We start from the raw sequence: 17,964 nt of genomic DNA, 5'->3' as shown, positions 1-17,964 counted from the left end.
CCCAGAGACAGAAGAAGAAGACTTTCTCCTTCTCCCTCTTCCCTAGTAGTCTCAATGCTTGGTTTCCTGGAATCTCACCTGTATTGAGTGATGGGAGACCTTTCTAAAGGCACTTTTGGGCCCGACACCATCAAAGCAACCGGCATCGCTTTGATTGTGCTCACCTCGCTGGTTCTGGGTATACGGTTTGCGGGTTCCATTCGGAGCCTTAAGGATCTCAGGGCCGAGGACTATCTGCTCCTAGTCAGCTATCTGTTCTTTTTGACGCTGAGCATTCTTTACATCTATATCGCCCCCGCCGTCTTTCGCTTAGCTGCGGTGAGTGCTGGAACGCTTGCGCCTTATGCCACCATCAAGGAAGATGGGCGTCAAATGCAGATTGTCTTTTTTGTCACGACGTCCTCGCTATGGTTCTGTCTGTGGATGATCAAGTTCTCCCTCTTAGCGATGTATAAACGGCTCCTGGTCGGGAAAAAATACACCATCGCCTGGTGGATTATCCTAGGAGGCTGTATCGTGGTGAGCATGTCCTGACTCGCTCTCAATACAAGTCTCCCCATTAATGAGTGCTCTGGTAGTTTATCTTTGGCTGCCTTCTCTCATCATGGTTGTCGTGCGCGAACTTCCAAGCGTGGTTTACATCGGGCGGATGCGGTCGACCACAGGACCACCGTGCCGCCATCATCAGCTTGTACTTTTCATACGCGGCGGACATCATCACCGATCTAGCTAGTACGTTGAATTTTGATTAATACTTGAGGTTTTCCTTCTAATACCAGGTCCAGTCATGATCCTTCCTCTCCGCCTCATCTGGAACTTACAAATGAAACGGCGCCAAAAACTCAGCATTGGCGGACTGTTCTGCTTCGGTTGGGTGTGCATCCTTATTTCGACCATCCGTGTCGTCCAGCTCGGAAAGACCGAGAACGGCAGCCCGGCCCCATCATGGCTAGCGCTATGGGGAACGATCGAAGCCTCAATCGGTAAATTTATACCCTCCTCTGGCCCCCACTTCCATACTTATCATACTAATGACCGCCCTTGGTAGCCGTTATGATCGGCTGCTGCCCCGGTCTCTATCGTGTCATCAAAACCGCAGTCTCGCCCTCCACGATTTCCTACCCCTACGACTCATACACAATGCGTGGACGCGGTGCCAGTGGTATGCCGTCGCATCGATCGGCTCGATCGAACGGGCTTGGGGGCCCGGATATCGCGTTGCATAGCTTTTCGGGGAAAGGCGAGTCGTACCAGTCAACGAGTGCATATCGATCGACCAGTCCGGCTAGCAGTCAGGAGAAACTGGCCCCTCCGAATGACCGAGGCAATATCATGGTTAATTATGGCGTTGCAGTCACGATTGAAGATCGATCGAGTGATTATGGCCGGACTACCGGTTTTGTATGATAGAATGAATAATCCTTTTGCGTCTAATGAAGTTTTTGCTTCATGGACTTGGTAATGAATGATGATCGGTATATGATAGGTTTACAGTGGGAAAGTGGTTTCCGGTATAGACTTCATAGATTGGTATCAGACTTTATTGACTGAATGGTTTGATAGCTACAAATATCCTGTTTATTTGGAATGTAGAAATTTGGAAGTTCTAGTCTCGTCCCTTTTTCATAAATTCCCATTCGCTGTTTCACACTCTAGACAGAACTTTGAGCTGATCTCGATGTAAGGCGCTAGGGACTCACATTGACAAGAAGAGATCCACGCAGAACATGTGACAGAACATGTGACAGAACCTTGGAAGTTTGGCAAGAACTCCAAGAGGTGTTCTCCTCGACCCAAGACCAGCCCCAGGGCTCACAATTCTTGATAAACATGATAAAAGTCCGGTCAATTTCCCGTTTCTGCTCCTTCGGTTCGGGACGCAATCGGATCTTTTGCCAAACAACCATCATAGAACGTGACTTCAGTCCATTCTTGTTCCCGAAAAGGGCACGCGGGGGTAATTGGTCCGCGCTATTGAGTACTTTAGAGAAATGGGAAGACAAACTTAAGTCTCCATCTTCACATTTCTCCAAGTTCCGGATTTACGGACGGCAACGCTGTGGTGGTCGTATTTGTTGACATGAACGGTCGAGTCCGCTGCTCAGAGCGGGTCACCGTTCCTGGGATGCATGATCATCTTGGCTGCGGTCATCGTGTACTTTTGCGATGGAATTATAACACTGGGTGTTGGGGTAGTGCCCGATGTGGGCGATCGTATAGAAACGTAGGGCACTAGAGGCTTGGTTAAGTAAATGCAAGTTCATGGCTCATGGGTTTTTCTTCGTGGATATAAACGCAGTGCGGAGACATACTTGCCGTCTAGCGATTTTGGGAGCTAGTTTTCATTGAAGCAAGACTGTTGATCGAAATCGGTCGCATTTATGCCCCTGGAAGGGGGATTTGGTATATAGAGGGAATTTTTGATTATACAGGGAGAGAAAAGAAGAGGAGTGTGATGATGATAGGAGTGCCGACCTCTAGGGGCTATATATGTTAGCCCATGCAGACAAACAAGGACCAATGGCCCAGGACCGTAATGGGACATCTGATGCAATCATGCGCAGTACCTAGCTACCCTGATTTCTTTGTATTCCGAAAGGACATGTCCATTACATGTATGCAATCTTTGGCTCCAAACAATTGCCCAAAACTCCACCATGAATCATAATCAGCAGATCATTGATCTAAAGGCATATGCTAAATTCATGCCCATCTTTATATATGCCAACGCCGAAGACATGGTTATTTGATAGAAGAGAAGAAGCTTGAATTACTTCAAAGGACTAGCTAGCAAGTCTTGGAGAAGTACATAAAGGTACCTACTCCGTACATAGTACTCACATTCAATGCGGGTCTCTTAGTAGCCGAGTCTCGGATTCCTTCTCCGTGGTTTGATTGGCGTTAAGGTACTCCACTCTACACGCCAAAAGATACGATAAAAAAGACATATTGCCAGGAAACAAAAAGATCTGGACTCGCGGGGAATCGAACCCCGGACCACTCCCATGCTAAGGGAGTATTATACCACTAAACCACAAGCCCAGTTGATTGGTAGACGCTCGCATAAAGTGAATAGTAAAGGGTTACCGAAAATAAGTAGCAGATTGTCAGCGCGAACCACAGAGGATAGTTGATGTGCCACTCGAAGACTGATCTGCAGTCAATATACTCCGTACATGTTTCCAATTACCTCTGGACTGCACCTTATCCCTCTTTCTTGGCCAGTCTCGTGTGCGAAGGTGTATAGCGCTCAGGGGGTGGTTTAAAAATGCCTGGATTTATGCTGAAAACTATATGTAGAATATCTGAATTACTATGACAGGGACATTAGCAAGTGTCTAATCAATGGATCTGTGTCCAACCTTGGAAATCGGGCAAAATGAGGCTGTTCATATAGTTGGAAACGCGGCCTTGCGATGTCTTTTTAGTGGTCTTTTGAGAAGTCATTTTTACAGATAATTTTCTCCTTCTCAGTAGCTTGAACTAGAGGCTTCGATTTACCATCCAGTAAGAGCGGCTCAAACTCAGGCATATTGAGGCGGCATATTCGATTATCATGTATATCCCTGGGCGCTTTACACCTTCGCATACGAGAATGCTGAGGTTCTCTCTACAGCCAAACAATTTAACCGCCCGCATTTATCCCTGCTTGTCGGGTCTCTACCCAAAACCCAGTAGGGTAGACTCATACTGCCCAGACCCATCATCTGGGCCAGCGCAGACGCTTGGCCGCGATTTAGCGAATATATCTTTTTTGGCAAAATGTGCTTGACATTTAACCGGCTCTACGGGGAAAGCAACAGCTTGTATACTCCTAACCCCGCCATTGATCATCTCAACATCTCCCCCTCGTGTCTTGAGCAACAGAATTCGCAACCATATCATCCTACATTTGCTCATCATGTTCTTTCCCAAAGATATACCCGACTGGAACAACCTCAGGGTCATTCACAGGGGCACATTACCACCTCGGGCGCACTTCTACAGCTATGCTTCAGAAAAGCAAGCTCTCACATTTGATCGCGACCAGAGTGAATATATTTCCCTGAATGGAACATGGAAATTCCATCATGATGCATCCCCTTTCGAGGCACCTGACTGGTCCTCTGCGGATATCTTCAGCTGGAATGACATCAAAGTCCCAGGGATGTGGCAACTCCAAGGCTACTCCCATCCAACCTACACCAACGTGAACTATCCATTCCATGTGAATCCTCCTCAAGTGCCACTCCTCAATGAGACTGGATCTTATTGGAGACAGTTTGTAACACCTTCCAAATGGGATGGACTGCAGATCCGCATCCGCTTTGAGGGTGTCGACAGCGCGTTCCATCTTTGGGTCAATGGAGAGAAAGTTGGGTACTCGCAAGGCTCACGCAATCCTAGCGAGTTTGACATAACCCCTCTAATCAAACCTGCCGGCTCTGTAAATACCATCGCAGTGCGCGTATACGAGTTCTGCGACGGCTCGTACATAGAGCGACAAGATCAGTGGCTCCTCAGTGGCATCTTTCGAGACGTTGGTTTATTGGCTTTCCCAAAGGACTCAGTCATCGACTTCAATGCTTCTGCAACGCTCAGCAACAATCTATCTACAGGGCAGCTACTTACAGATGTCAAAACGCAGGGTCAAGATGGGGAGGTCCAGGCTAAGTTGTATAGACCAGATGGAACACTCCTAAAGGATTTGATGTTCAATTCCACTGTCATTGGAAGTATCGATGTATCTGGAGATGAGTTGAAGCTATGGTCGGCCGAAGATCCCATCCTTTACACTTTGACCATAACGTTCAACGGTCGTACAATCCCCCAGCGCATTGGATTCCGGCACATCGAGCTAAAAGATTCAAACTTCTTGGTAAACGGTCAACCCATCATTCTATACGGCATGAACCGCCACGAACACCATCATCTCCACGGTCGCGCCGTGCCGTACGAGAATATGCGTGCCGATTTGATTCTCATGAAGAAGCACAACATCAATGCTTTGCGGTGCTGTCACCAACCCAATGATCCTAGACTATATGAGGTCTGTGATGAGCTCGGTCTTTATGTCATGGCCGAGGCAGATCTCGAGACACATGGTTTTGACCCTGTGGAACGATCCAACATCGCAAATCAGCACCTAATGACCGAATATGAAATTCAAGAGACGTCCTACAAGATGGCCGCCAAATGGACATCCGATAACCTTGAATGGAAAGATGCTTACATTGATCGTGCTGTTGAGCTTGTTCAGCGCTTGAAGAACTTTTCATGTATCATCATGTGGTCCCTTGGAAATGAGGCATTTTACGGCCAGAACCACGCAAGCATGTACAGGTGGATCAAAGAGGCAGACCCGACCCGTCTTGTTCACTATGAGGGTGACCGGGAAGCCATAAGCGCTGATATTTACTCCACCATGTATTGGGATATCGATGGCCTAAAAAGGCACATCAGTGAAAATCCCGATAGGCCATTGATTCAATGCGAGTATGGCCATGCCAGTAAGTTTGAGCTCTAATATTGCTGGAAGCCCTACTATTCTTTTTCTCATGCATGTTGCATAGTGGGCAACGGCCCTGGTGGCTTAATAGAATACATACAGGCGTATCGCACCGAAAATCACCTTCAGGGAGGTTTCATCTGGGAGTGGTGTAACCATGGTCTGCTGAAGAGGGATGGGGATATACTGTATTATGCATACGGTGGTGACTTTGGTGACGAGCCTAATGATGCAGATTTCATTCTTGATGGGATGGTATTTTCAGACCACACCCCCACACCAGGGTTGATTGAGTATAAAAAGGCGATCGAGCCTGTCACGCTGTCACTGAAGGGACATCGGCTGGAGATAGTGAATCACTACGACTTCAGTACGCTCGATCACCTGTACGTTTCATGGCATATTGTGAGGGAGAGTGGAAAATCCGCTGCAACTCCATGGCAGTTACCACAGATCATGCCCGGAGAATCGAAGATGCTAGATCTGCCTGACGGTGTTAAGTTTGATTCTGAGCCTAGCTGGCTCACAATCAATTTTGAGCTCAAAGCGGCCACAGCCTGGGCTCCACAGGGACATGAGATTGCCTGGGCCCAGATCTCTTTATTTGAGCAAAAGAAACTCATAATTCTACCAGAATTAATTCCGACACACTCCAGACTTTCAGTACAGGAGGGACCAGGCCGACTGTATATCAACTCAAACAACTTCTCGTCCCACTTCACCTATGATCTTATTCGGGGAAACTTGGCGTGGTCCACCGACGCGGGCAAGATCTTCCACAGTGGACCACAGCTAGGGATATACCGCGCTCTCACACAGAACGACCTCGGGGCAGCGGGCCCATGTGTCGAGTGGGACCGCTTCCGGGTGAAGAGCAGTCGCATGCTAGTCGAGTCGGCCAACTGGCATGCCAATGACGATGGAAGCATATCGGTGATAACCAACGTGCGGGTTGCGCCGACTGTCCTCGAATGGGCACTCGAATCTACACTCACTTACACCATAACCGACTCATCCGTCCGTCTCCACGTCAAGGGCGATTTCACGGGCACACACCCAAAATACATTCCAAGAATCGGACTTACCCTCCGTCTGCCCCGACAATACGACGCAGCAACATGGTTCGGCCGAGGACCAGGCGAATCTTATCGTGACACGAAGAGTGCCGCGCGGTTCGGGACGTACACGGCCTCTCTTGAAAGCGGCCTCCAGACACCGTATGAATGGCCCCAGGAGAATGGCAATCGTATCGATACGCGCTGGTTGCGTATTCACTCCTCCCCTCCCGAGATCTCTTATGCTGCCTCGGGTGGAGCCCTTGCGCCTCTCCCGCAGATTGAAGCTCTCATGGACACTCCGTTCAGTTTCTCCCTTCGAAAGTATGCTACGGCGGAGCTTGATCGCGCAAAGCATCCTCACGAGCTTTCCGAGTTAGAGGGTGAGACGGAGCTCAATCTCGATTACGCGCACCATGGAATCGGGACAGCAAGCTGTGGGCCTGGTCCTTTCGAGGGTCATAGACTTGAAACTGGACCGTTTGAGTTTACGACTATGTTCTGTCTGACCGATCTCAGTGTAGATTGAGGTGACATTATGATTATAGTTGCTTTATGTTGTGTAATAGCCCACAGCTCGGTTGATTTTATTTTCACTTCTGTTTTGTTGGTAGGTGATGAGAGTTCACGCGAATTGATTCGGTAAATTGCACTTTCATTTCCTCATTTTCGAACATATAGTATGAACTTCTTTATCTTCATCCATTGAAGGAAGCTTGGCCATTTACACAGTATTCCAGCAGCAATTCGATCTCATGTCGGAAATAATCGTTTCCAGGCGGTTATGCCCGCTATGGTAGATCCTTAAATATCATGTATTCGAACATTTGATCTGTGTATAATTCGAATATCGGGTGTGAGCACCTATATACACGTCTGGTCAAGGGTGGTATCTGCTGAATGAATTCAAGCCCCCTGGCATAGGAGATTGCAGATGTATATATATGTGGCCGGAAGGGAATGTTCTTTGTCTATGCATCCAGTTGTGGGTAGAAATCGGCTTATTAAGAGCTTGGCAAAGCTAGGTAGCGATTTTGGATGTTTGATCGAAAAATATCGTTGGACTTATTTCAAGTGTAAATTCTTCTTATATGATCGACTAATCACTCCATCGCCTCCAAACTTGTTCAGATTGGTGAATATATTCCTTGCTCTTGTAACCACAGGCACATACGACCATAGGGTGTGGAAAACAGGGCTTCCCGTCCGCTCAGCCGTACTTAAGCCACACGCCGGTGAGTTAGTAGTTGGGTGGGTGACCACCAGCGAATCCTCACTGTTGTATGTTTATATTTTTGCTTTTTGCCTTCTCGTCACCTTTGGATTCTCCCACGACACTGCAAAACAGTTCCAATGCTGTGGGGGTTTCCCCGCAGTCCTCGCAATTGCCCTGCATAGCCTACCTCCCTACATAGTCTGGTCATATAACCTCCAGTGAGCTTGCCACCTAACTCAACCATAAAGATATACTAAATTAGCTATTCTAGTCATATAGCTATTCTAGTCATATAAGATCCCCGCTGATTCCAGACATAATTCTATCTATCGCCCCCCTGGAACACATGAAAATGAACAGTACCACTCCGCTGGTTTATCTCTTGCATGTTGAAAAAGAGAGGTCGTGAGCTTCTAAGCCCTACAGCAAATGTTTCTGCCGCTGTTATGTGCATTATATGCAAAACACGGGCTACGCAATCATGGCCCACAACCCAGTCGAATAAATCAAGGAAACTGATCCGTTCTTCAATTTGTCAGACTGATCTAATACCGTTTCTGGGGTGCAGAGTACCTTGTAGGTACATACTTGGTTGCCTCTAAAGTATATTGTATTTGTGCTCTATTGATTGTAGTCAACATGCTAGAATGCCGTGTAAGCATGAAGTTCATATACACGAGCAATCATAAATCAGCTCATGTATCTACGATATGATTCGCGGAATGCCACAAGAATCATACCCCAGGCCAAAGTTATTGCCACAATAGTCGTCGGAAGAGCGACTTTTATAGTGATATTGAATTACTGTAATCAGAAGGAAGCCAACCTACCAGTCTCTAAAATCCGAGCCAAGGCACGTGTTAAATGGTTTGGTCGATAAAGGACTACTAGGAGCATTGATGAGATCGTTTTCACCAAAAATTACCCAGTTGTAGAGTATCTGCACCAGGCAAAGACAACCGCTGAGAGTGGGACCGGTCTAAAAACTCACTACTCCGTAATTGTTCAAGGACCGTTTCTGGGTTTATCTGAGGAAATACTGGGTCGCTCTCAGCTAAACCGGGTGCTAGAAAGGAAGGGCAGATTGAGCGTTAGCAATATAAACAGAGTACTCCGTACATAACTGATTATTAAATGGCAAAAGCAAAAAAGCAAAAACATACAACAGTGAGGATTCGCTGGTGGTCACCCACCCAACTACTAACTCACCGGCGTGTGGCTTAAGTACGGCTGAGCGGACGGGAAGCCCTGTTTTCCACACCCTATGGTCGTATGTACTTAGCTTCCCATAGAAAAGAAATATGTTGTAAAGGAAATTAGAAGTAGTACTGTGGCTAGTAAGGGACCCCGGGACAGAGATGGGTAGCTGCCGCTTTAGCATCGCGCGACCAGGTGTGATAAGAATGAGTGCGCTACAAACAGTTTGAGAATTTGAGTGGGAATCACCCAGTTCACTGACCATTGCATTATCGCCGTTAGATCTCTATTTCCCTGTTTCGCTACCCTGCGAAGGATCCTAACTGTCTGCCACTAGTATACAATCACCTGGCATGTCTGCTATGCCAATAATTAGACAAATATCACCCATGGATGGTTTATATACACAAAGTATGTTCGAATTCAATTCTGCGGCACTGGTTGTGGTGTTGACATAAATTTTGATGGCATTGGTCTTCCGAGTGGCTCGGGGTATATACCTGAGAACCAGATATATAATATAGACATCATCCAAGTGTATCAATAAACGGAACTAAAGGTAGCAAAGCACAGCCAACTGCACGCGCATATGACCACGGAATAACAGCTTGGTCAAATATCTATATCGACTATAATCGTTCTGATTGCTAAGATCTGGTGTTCACCTCGAAGATCAGATGTCCAACTTAAGGCAAGGATACAGCGAATAATTCATCACCAAGCAGATTACCACGTAAACTACTTGATACGCATCCGAGTTAAACAATATAAGGATATCGTTGAAACCAAGAAACAATCAAACGGTGCAGTTTTGGTGAAGAGATCGGCATACAACATCCCCTAATGTGGTTATGTCCGAGGAAGCCCTGAATATGACGTCACAGGCCACTTAAATAAACAAACAAGAAATCAGGGGGCTGTCGTCCTTAACCCCACCGCCGGATTCCAACGTCAAAATGATTACTCGTCGGCAATTGAAGCCCTATGTGGCTGAATTTCTCGGCACTGCTCTTCTCATTGTGATCGGAGATGGAGTTGTCGCCCAGTGCCTGCTCTCCGACTACAACTATGGTACCTGGTTGTCCATCAACCTCGCCTGGGCGTCGGCTGTGTGCCTCTCCAGCTACCTGTCCGATCCCAGCCCGGCCATAAACCCAGCTGTGACTATTTGTTTTGCCCTTGTGCGTCCGTCTGAGGGACAATGGAGACAGATCCCAGGGAAATTGGGTGCGCAATTCCTGGGCGGTTTCGTCGGTGCAGCGATCGTGTATATCAACTACCGATCTGCAATCAAAGCTTGGGATCCTGAGTACACGATTCCTGGTGGATCAATTCTGAGTCCGATGGGTCATCATTCGGCGGGTATCTTCTCCACCTACCCTGGTGCCTTTTTCGAGTCGAACTGGGAGGCTGTGTTCTCCGAGGCGCTGGGATCGGCTGTGTTGATGTTCGGCATTCTCAGTATTTCCGATCCAGCAAATGCTCGCCGATTCCCTGCTCCGCAGATCGCTACGTTTTTGCTGCTGCTTATGATCGGAGCGGCGATCGGATGGCAGACTGGCTATGTATGTTCACTAAGCTATTAGGCAGAATTTCTTTTGTACTAATGAAACTAGGCTATTAACCCCGCCAGAGACTTTGGCCCAAGATTGTTCTCCGCTATTGTGTATGGTCGAGAGGTGTTCACCGCGGCTAACTACTATTTCGTTGTTCCTCTCTTCGCCCCTGTTGTTGGCTGTGTGATAGGCGCAGCTACTTATGACAGCATGCTCTTTGAGGGAGAGGGATCACGCGTTGCAGATGCGCTGGACAAGGTTGAGTCTCACGAGTCTCTTTCGCACGGGTCTCTTCGACTGGACTGAGATTTGGGTTTCAATGGCTGGCAGGCTTGCTAACCCAGAGTTAACGAGGAGCCTAGAGTTAACGATTATGATGATGAATAGATACAGATGATGTGATTGTGCTAGATAAAGAACATATGCGAAACTCAAGATTTTGTGCTTCGCCGCGAAAAGGCAGCATTGCTGCCACGTCCGCCTACCTGGATATACACTTGACAGGAATATGAACCATGTCACTTTACACGAGAGACCGATGATAGTATCAATGCTATTCTATCCCTTTACATGTTTCCAAGCTTTGTTAGTGTCGTGGTGTGATAGTACCAGAGGGCAGAAATATGACGCCTGAGTCACCGCATAAAAAATGACGGCAAATATGATAAGGTCATGGATCATGACTTCGACTGGAAATCCAATATGAGAAGCTCTAGGGTTCGTAACCGCAAGTGAATAAGGTTATCTCAGAGCCTCATGACTCGTGCTACATTTTTCGATTTAGCGCTCTCATTTTCTTCTTCCTGATACCCTGACCATGACTATTGGGATCAAAATAGTATATATAGTGTACTGCAGCCTCTTTGGCCCACATCAAGACTCGAGTCCTGGTGTTTTCTGATACACACGGACCTAATAGCCTCCAATAATCAACTGCTTCCATAGGCACCTTCACAAATTCACCGACTACTTCGGATGGACGCAACGATAGGAGGATCTTTGGAGGTCTGCCTATTTGACCCTTTAGCATATTACCTCGCTGTATGGTCGTTGATCTAATGCATAAAGTCAAGGACATTACTCACATACCTCCCCTTGAGTAGATTACAATTTCAGTCATTGAAAATTCAAACAATATTTGGTTTACCAAAGACCATACAAACTGTTGAGATGCCTCTGACGAGTCTTTTATGTCGGCGGCATTAAAGGTAGGTTACGTGACAGCGTATTGGGGTGCTAAGCCCAAAGGGGCAAAGCTAGCCGGATACAGTAATTCACAGGTCCACTGTTTAGAGAATATATTTCTCTCCTTTACAATACCCTGTACATACGACCATAGGGTGTGGAAAACAGGGCTTCCCGTCCGCTTAGCCGTACTTAAGCCACACGCCGGTGAGTTAGTAGTTAGGTGGGTGACCACTAGCGAATCCTCACTGTTATATGTTTTTATTTTTGATATTCTTTCTTGAATCGCTTAGAAAACCCCTCTTTCCGCACTATAGTCTCGCGACTAACTTTCGATAAACCTAGAGTTTATTAAAGCCACTAAGCTACGATATAGAGCTATCTATGACGTAAAGGGTAAGATCCCCTATATTTTACACTAGAGATGATATTAGAAGAGCTATAATACGTTCTAGATTCGAAGAGTTTCCTTAATATTAAAATCTATAAGAATACGGTAAAAGCCCTATTAATAGAGTACTATCGATCTCTATTAGTATACTATATTAATCGAGGATTAAATTAAACTTAAGGATATTAATTCCTACGGAAGTATACTATCTATAGTTCCGAGCCTTAGTCCCCTATACCTTAAGAAAGTAAAATTTAGTGGCTATTAGTAGTATAGTAGCTAAATTTTCCGTATTTAAAGGAGCTATATAAGAAGCTCTCTATCTAATAAAGATAATTCGCCGATTAAGATTATAAGAAGGCTACTAAGTACCGATCTATATAAATAGTAATAACGTATTTACTATACTATAGAAAGATTTATAGTATAAACCTACTAAATACCTAAATATTAAATACGAATTTACTAAATATATAATAAAGGAGAAGCTAGTAGAGATCTAGCTTATTACTAGTAAGAATAATATTATAGATACGTTAATAACGGTACTTCTAATTAAGGAGACGAGAAAGAGACTAACTACTAAGTTTAAAAATTAACTAAAAAGGTATTTTAAGACTATAATTTTTACTCGATTTTACTTTAGAAGATTATATTAATTTTAATAATTTTAGTAGATAATGATTCTATATTTTTTTATAGCTTAGTCTTTAGGGGAGCTATTAAAATACCTCCTAATACCTAATCCTAAGGTATCGATATATTTAATAGACTAAGTATCTTATTTATTAGTTTATAAGTTTCTATAGACTATAAAATCCCTTATTTTCCTAGATCTAGAGAATCGTAGCTTCTTCTTTTCTTCCTCCTCTCCGCTAGTAGTAGTCTTATTAACCTCGTTTTAGGTTCGGCCGGCTTTAATAGAGAGCCGTACTTATATTTCTTTTTTCTTCGCGACGCTTTACGATAATCTACCTAAGTGGTTAATATCTCCTTAGAGAATATCTACTAATTCGTAGCCGGTATCTTAACTAGTAAGATAGGTAATAATAATAGCCGTTATATTCGTAGGTTCTAGCTAAAACCTAACTATATAAATTCTAGTATTATAGGCTAGAAGATCTATTAGTAATGTAATTTGATAGAGATGATCCTATACGACTACTTATAAAAAGGAGTGGACTGGAAAATCTTATATTGAGTTACGTAGAGAGAGAAAAGGAAGAAGAGGGAAAGCTAGCTAGACTAATGTACTGGGAGATCACGTGTTCGTAACACAATTATATTTCATTACCTTCTCCATAAGTTAGTCCTATACTTCAAGAGTCTTTCCCACGCTGAATCAAGTACATACGACCATAGGGTGTGGAAAATAGGGCTTCCCGTCCGCTCAGCCGTACTCAAGCCACACGCCGGTGAGTTAGTAGTTGGGTGGGTGACCACCAGCGAATCCTCACTGTTGTATGTTTTTGCTTTTTTGCTTTGTTTTTGCTATTGGATGAGGCTCCTTGCATCCCTGATTCTTAATTCGCGCTCTCCTTTTATAGGGGTTTCTTCTTTCTTCTGTTATTCTTTCGTCATATTCGCGAATATGCGATACAAGTAACCTAGCACTTGAGCACTCGAAAGAACGCTGATCAGGTTCGCGAATTTTGAAGAACATTCTATTCCCCGGCGAAAACCAAAATTAATCAAATGGGATACCGGCTTAGCACGGTATGCTTTCATTTGACTCTTAGTTAGAATATTTCAACAAGTCTTTTTGCCCAGTTCAGAAGTATATCCAATCTTCCAAATCGTCCTTTTTATTAACTATATCGAAATGCTTCCCCTTCCCTCCCCCAATCAAAGATGACAATCATTTATCTCAGATCTAAGACCTACGTGAATTGGATATGTGGGGATAAAACTTGCCATCCAAAAAGCATTGAATGGTATGGCAATCGCGAATTCTATCCATAATAATATATATGTAGCATTGCTGGAGACATGTTACTAGGAAATTCTAGAGATTAGGAAAGAAGCAGATGAATGAAACTTGGGCTTTGTCTTATTGGCGGAACAGGTATCATGCGCGAGGACAGCTCAATACTTTGCGAGGACATATTATCCCAGCGCGAGGACAACTCGATTTCCTGCGACAAAGTTACTGATTCTGGTGATTGGTCGCGACAACAACACATAAAAGAAAAAAGAGAAAAAAACATACGATTCCACGAACATTCCTATCTAGTAGAATGTATATATTCTAAACTCGAAATTACCTTTACTCGCCTATCTAAAACTGATGCATATAGATGAAAGTTAGCAAAAACGATCCAAAGTCCCATGGAGACGAGAGTCGACGAAGGAACATTCTCAGATATCCTCAATATCGAACCGGACATTGACCTGACTAATCTTAGCTCCAGTATGGAAAGTAAAGATCTTTCCGATTCGCTTCTTACCTTGGCCCCAAGCGCCCAAAACAACGGCTGACGCAATTTTTCCAATCCTAGTGCCCAGGAGGGCATGATACTCCGGCGACGAGGGCATCCAGCTCTGCGGCTCATTGGAAGGGAACTCTAGTCCTTCACGAGATTTGTAAATATCCATAATACACGGCAAAGTGCCATTTTCCATGATGTCAGCAAAAAACAGGTATTGTAGACTATCGATGGGAAAGTCCATCTCGTATACAGCTTTTGTGAATTCCGAGATGAATGGACTGATACGTTGGCTCGATCTACAGATCCAGTCAATCAAAATCATCCCTAGTGCCGTACGTCCCTCCCACTCTAATTTCCGACCTACTTCATTTGTGATCTCCCTCCTTTCAATTGTAGTCGGTAAGCCAAGGGGTACAGTCCATACCTGCCACACTTTCTCTAGTCCATCTGATTCGTGAGTTATGAGCCAGTCAGAAGATTCTGGAGTGATGGCGAATGTGGACCTGGGGTATGGGCACCCTGGCTCGTTAGGATTTTCCATCCATTGTTGCAGTTTCCGCCCACTTTCCTCCCTCTGCAGATATTGATCAGCCATTGCGCAATAGTGATAGAACTTTTTGAGTAGTTGATAGAGTAGAGTGCTTACGAGCGTATAATCTTGTATGAGAATGTTTCTCAAGAAGCCTTTAGAGCGTGTCCATGGCAATAGCTTATATAGTAGAGAATAGAATAATCAAAACAAGAGTTACAGCAGGGTCAATCAATACCTTTGTCTGCGAAGATCTAAGAAGGAAGGGAAACCGAGGGAAGAAGCATAATGAGCTGAAAGACGGGCAATTAGGCCAGATAGAACAAAGAGTCGACCGCCGTAATGGGCTTGGTTGGGCCTTACCTTCGAAGCCAAATAAGCCCACGGCCCATTATTAGGGGTCATAAGGCCCCCAATAAAGCCCTTTTGTATGCATAAACACAGACTTAGCGCTTATAGAGCTACTGTTTAATGCCTGTATTTCACGCATCTTCGAGTCTATGAGCCTACCGCAGAAGAACTCGGTCAAGTTAGGGCTTAGAAGGTAATCTGAATACCTAAAAATACTAGAAAATTCTATATGACTTATGTATCTGCCAAGATCTAGCATGTTTGTATTGTTCGAGGCCCATAGTCCATCGATGGGCCTAGGGACCGGGCCCAAAGCCCAGTCCATTTCTAGGTTGGGGCGGGTTGGGCCTTGGGCTTTGTGGGCTGGTGGGGAGGTCTAACAAAGAGTATATCACTAAGTGGGAGCTTTCGTGTGATATGAAACCTTAAATGACAGTGAGATTCTATGAATACATGTGCGATCTATATCAACAATTAAATGTACAGGTTCGATCTATCGTCATATCGTTGAGGATATTCGGAACAGACCGTGATGCGCAAGAGTTGTTCAGGCGTTGTTTGCGCAGGAGAAGGGTTTGTGTGCAGTCTGCGCATTGATACGAATACTGGTTCCTGACGACCAAAGACCCATTCCACACTAATATCGTTAGTATATCAACTTGTCATGAACCAAAAAGTAGGAGAACTTACGATCAGACAACTCAAGGCCACAAGGAAGATGTTAAGCGCAGTCAAGGCCATCTTTCGTTTGCTTGAAAGATATTTTCCGCGGTTCATGCTCAACCAGAAGAGGCCTTCCAGACCGAATGAGAACCAGCTGCAGAATGCCGCCGCGATCATGTTGAGCAGATCGTTGAACACAGGAATCGCGTTGGCGATCAACCACGCAATAACCCACATGAGGAAAGTGATCAGTACCCAAGTGCCATATGAAAGGAAAGATCTCTCGCTCATCCTATGGGTGCCACGGAAGATCCGCACGTAAATGCACTTTGCACCGACGTGGCAAATGACCACACCAGCAATGACGATCGTACCGATGGAGATACCGAATGCAATTTTCGAAACGAGTTCGCTTGCACTCAACAGGGCGGGGCTGAGGACGTTCGGCCCGCCGTATCGGTAAATAACGAGGGCAGTGATGAGGTATAGCGATGTATCCGTTGCTTGGAAGGTAATTAGCGCCTTGGGGTAGTCTTTCGGGTCTGCTAGCTCCGACTGGAAGACGAAAAAGGACATATGGCCGGAATAAGCAAGCACAATGTTGAGAGTAGCGGAGAAGCCGTTCATCAGAGTTGGGTGGGTGATGGCGTATGCTCTGGGATCGGGTGCTTCAACACCAATAGCGATCATGGTGATCATCACGGCGATGAAGATTGACAGTGAGGCTAGTGATGGTTAGTTTGGTTCCAACAGCAGAGAAGAGTTCTGACATACAGATAATGCCCAAGTATGAAACTTCCTCCAGACGCCTTGAGAGAGTCAGGAAAAAGCAGAGGATGGCTCCCACCAGACAGAAAATGATGGTACAAGCACCATGATTGCTAAGGGTGTTCATCATGATAGAGAATGTCAAGACATGAGCGCCCATAAGGAAAACGAAGCAAATGACCTGGGCAGCCCCAACAAGTTCGCGACCCCAAGCGCCGAACAAGATATCTGCGGCATCTGCCATGTTATGCACGTGAGGGTATCGCATTTTGAACTGGCCGATCACATATCCAGTGTAGGTAGTCAAAGCTCCGATACCAATAATAATGATACAACCACTGCCAGGATTAGCATCAATCTAGAAACAAAACGCGGACAGATTGTCATCGGACGTACGGGACTAAACCCAAAACTGCCATCGACGACGGGAGGGAGAGAACTCCCAGTGAGACCGACTGGGCAATCATCACTGTTGACTGTTTAGCTGTGGTTCATGATTGAATATAGTCCGATCGGGGTGAATGTACAAATTGCGCAGTTCCTAAACGCATGATTAGTACTCTATGATGAATTGCTGCGTATTCCCTGAGTGTCGACTTACCACCACTTCATACTCTTGTAACGCACCCCCCAGCAATTTCCTCGCCAAAGGGATCGTCTGACTTCTCCAGATCGATGGCAACCTCCGTGACCTTCTCCATGTCCTTCTCCATATCCTTTTCTGTGTTTTTCTCCATGTTGTTGTTGTCAAAGGGTTGATGATAAGTTGATGTTGACTCATTGAGCACAGGTTCTAAGTCGCCGCAGGAAAAATCTGCCATTTGCCATGGCCCCACTATTTCGCTAGAATGATTTCGGGCTGATTGAAGTATGGATTAAAAGATATAAGAGAGAGGTTAGATTTGAGAGGAAAGTACAGAATATCTGAGACTGAGATGGTCTATTTCGTCACTGTTTTCTTTTATATCAATCAGCGAGGGGGAGGATGGTCACTCCAGGCATTCTGGGGCCTTGTGCCTGAATCATGTCTCATAGAACATTAAAAGAGCTATAAAAAACCCCGGATTCTTGGACGCTTCTTCCCCGCGTTAGGTGGAGTGTAAACTGGAACAAATACCACTTTAATCTCACCTATG

The 17,964-nt window shown here is 45.3% G+C and overlaps 5 protein-coding genes across 5 annotated transcripts, besides 2 other annotated features; 3 read left to right on the top strand and 2 right to left on the bottom strand.

Moving 5' to 3' along the window:
- Positions 1–90: 90 nt before the first annotated feature.
- On the top strand, positions 91–1,407 carry N7457_000933 (uncharacterized protein; the record flags this gene model as incomplete). The annotated part of the gene is made up of 4 exons (XM_057171979.1): positions 91–519; positions 579–732; positions 786–983; positions 1,049–1,407. 4 exons carry the CDS (start codon positions 91–93, stop codon positions 1,405–1,407), a joined length of 1,140 nt encoding a protein of 379 aa, XP_057035882.1.
- Positions 1,408–3,901: 2,494 nt separating this feature from the next.
- On the top strand, positions 3,902–7,072 carry N7457_000932 (putative beta-galactosidase; the record flags this gene model as incomplete). Its single annotated transcript, XM_057171978.1, has 2 exons — positions 3,902–5,489; positions 5,553–7,072. The coding sequence occupies 2 exons, from the start codon at positions 3,902–3,904 to the stop codon at positions 7,070–7,072; spliced, it is 3,108 nt and encodes a 1,035-aa protein (XP_057035881.1).
- A 536-nt stretch (positions 7,073–7,608) lies between these two features.
- Positions 7,609–7,819: a sequence feature (Protein overlapping with rRNA (N7457_000931, KAJ5794332.1) was converted to a misc_feature.).
- A 41-nt stretch (positions 7,820–7,860) lies between these two features.
- Positions 7,861–8,003: a sequence feature (Protein overlapping with rRNA (N7457_000931, KAJ5794332.1) was converted to a misc_feature.).
- A 1,909-nt stretch (positions 8,004–9,912) lies between these two features.
- N7457_000930 (uncharacterized protein) lies at positions 9,913–10,818 on the top strand (the record flags this gene model as incomplete). The annotated part of the gene is made up of 2 exons (XM_057171976.1): positions 9,913–10,521; positions 10,573–10,818. 2 exons carry the CDS (start codon positions 9,913–9,915, stop codon positions 10,816–10,818), a joined length of 855 nt encoding a protein of 284 aa, XP_057035879.1.
- A 3,628-nt stretch (positions 10,819–14,446) lies between these two features.
- On the bottom strand, positions 14,447–15,112 carry N7457_000929 (uncharacterized protein; the record flags this gene model as incomplete). Its single annotated transcript, XM_057171975.1, has 1 exon — positions 14,447–15,112. The coding sequence occupies one exon, from the start codon at positions 15,110–15,112 to the stop codon at positions 14,447–14,449; it is 666 nt and encodes a 221-aa protein (XP_057035878.1).
- Positions 15,113–15,944: 832 nt separating this feature from the next.
- On the bottom strand, positions 15,945–17,565 carry N7457_000928 (uncharacterized protein; the record flags this gene model as incomplete). The annotated part of the gene is made up of 6 exons (XM_057171974.1): positions 15,945–16,034; positions 16,088–16,785; positions 16,835–17,166; positions 17,225–17,297; positions 17,356–17,369; positions 17,456–17,565. 6 exons carry the CDS (start codon positions 17,563–17,565, stop codon positions 15,945–15,947), a joined length of 1,317 nt encoding a protein of 438 aa, XP_057035877.1.
- Positions 17,566–17,964: the final 399 nt, after the last annotated feature.

This window comes from Penicillium paradoxum, assembly GCF_028828445.1.
Source record: "Penicillium paradoxum strain IBT 22861 chromosome Unknown utg000002l_segment0_segment0, whole genome shotgun sequence".
NCBI lineage: Eukaryota > Fungi > Ascomycota > Eurotiomycetes > Eurotiales > Aspergillaceae > Penicillium > Penicillium paradoxum.
Note: the sequence above shows the minus strand (reverse complement) of the source record. Positions and strands in the feature narration are given on the sequence as shown.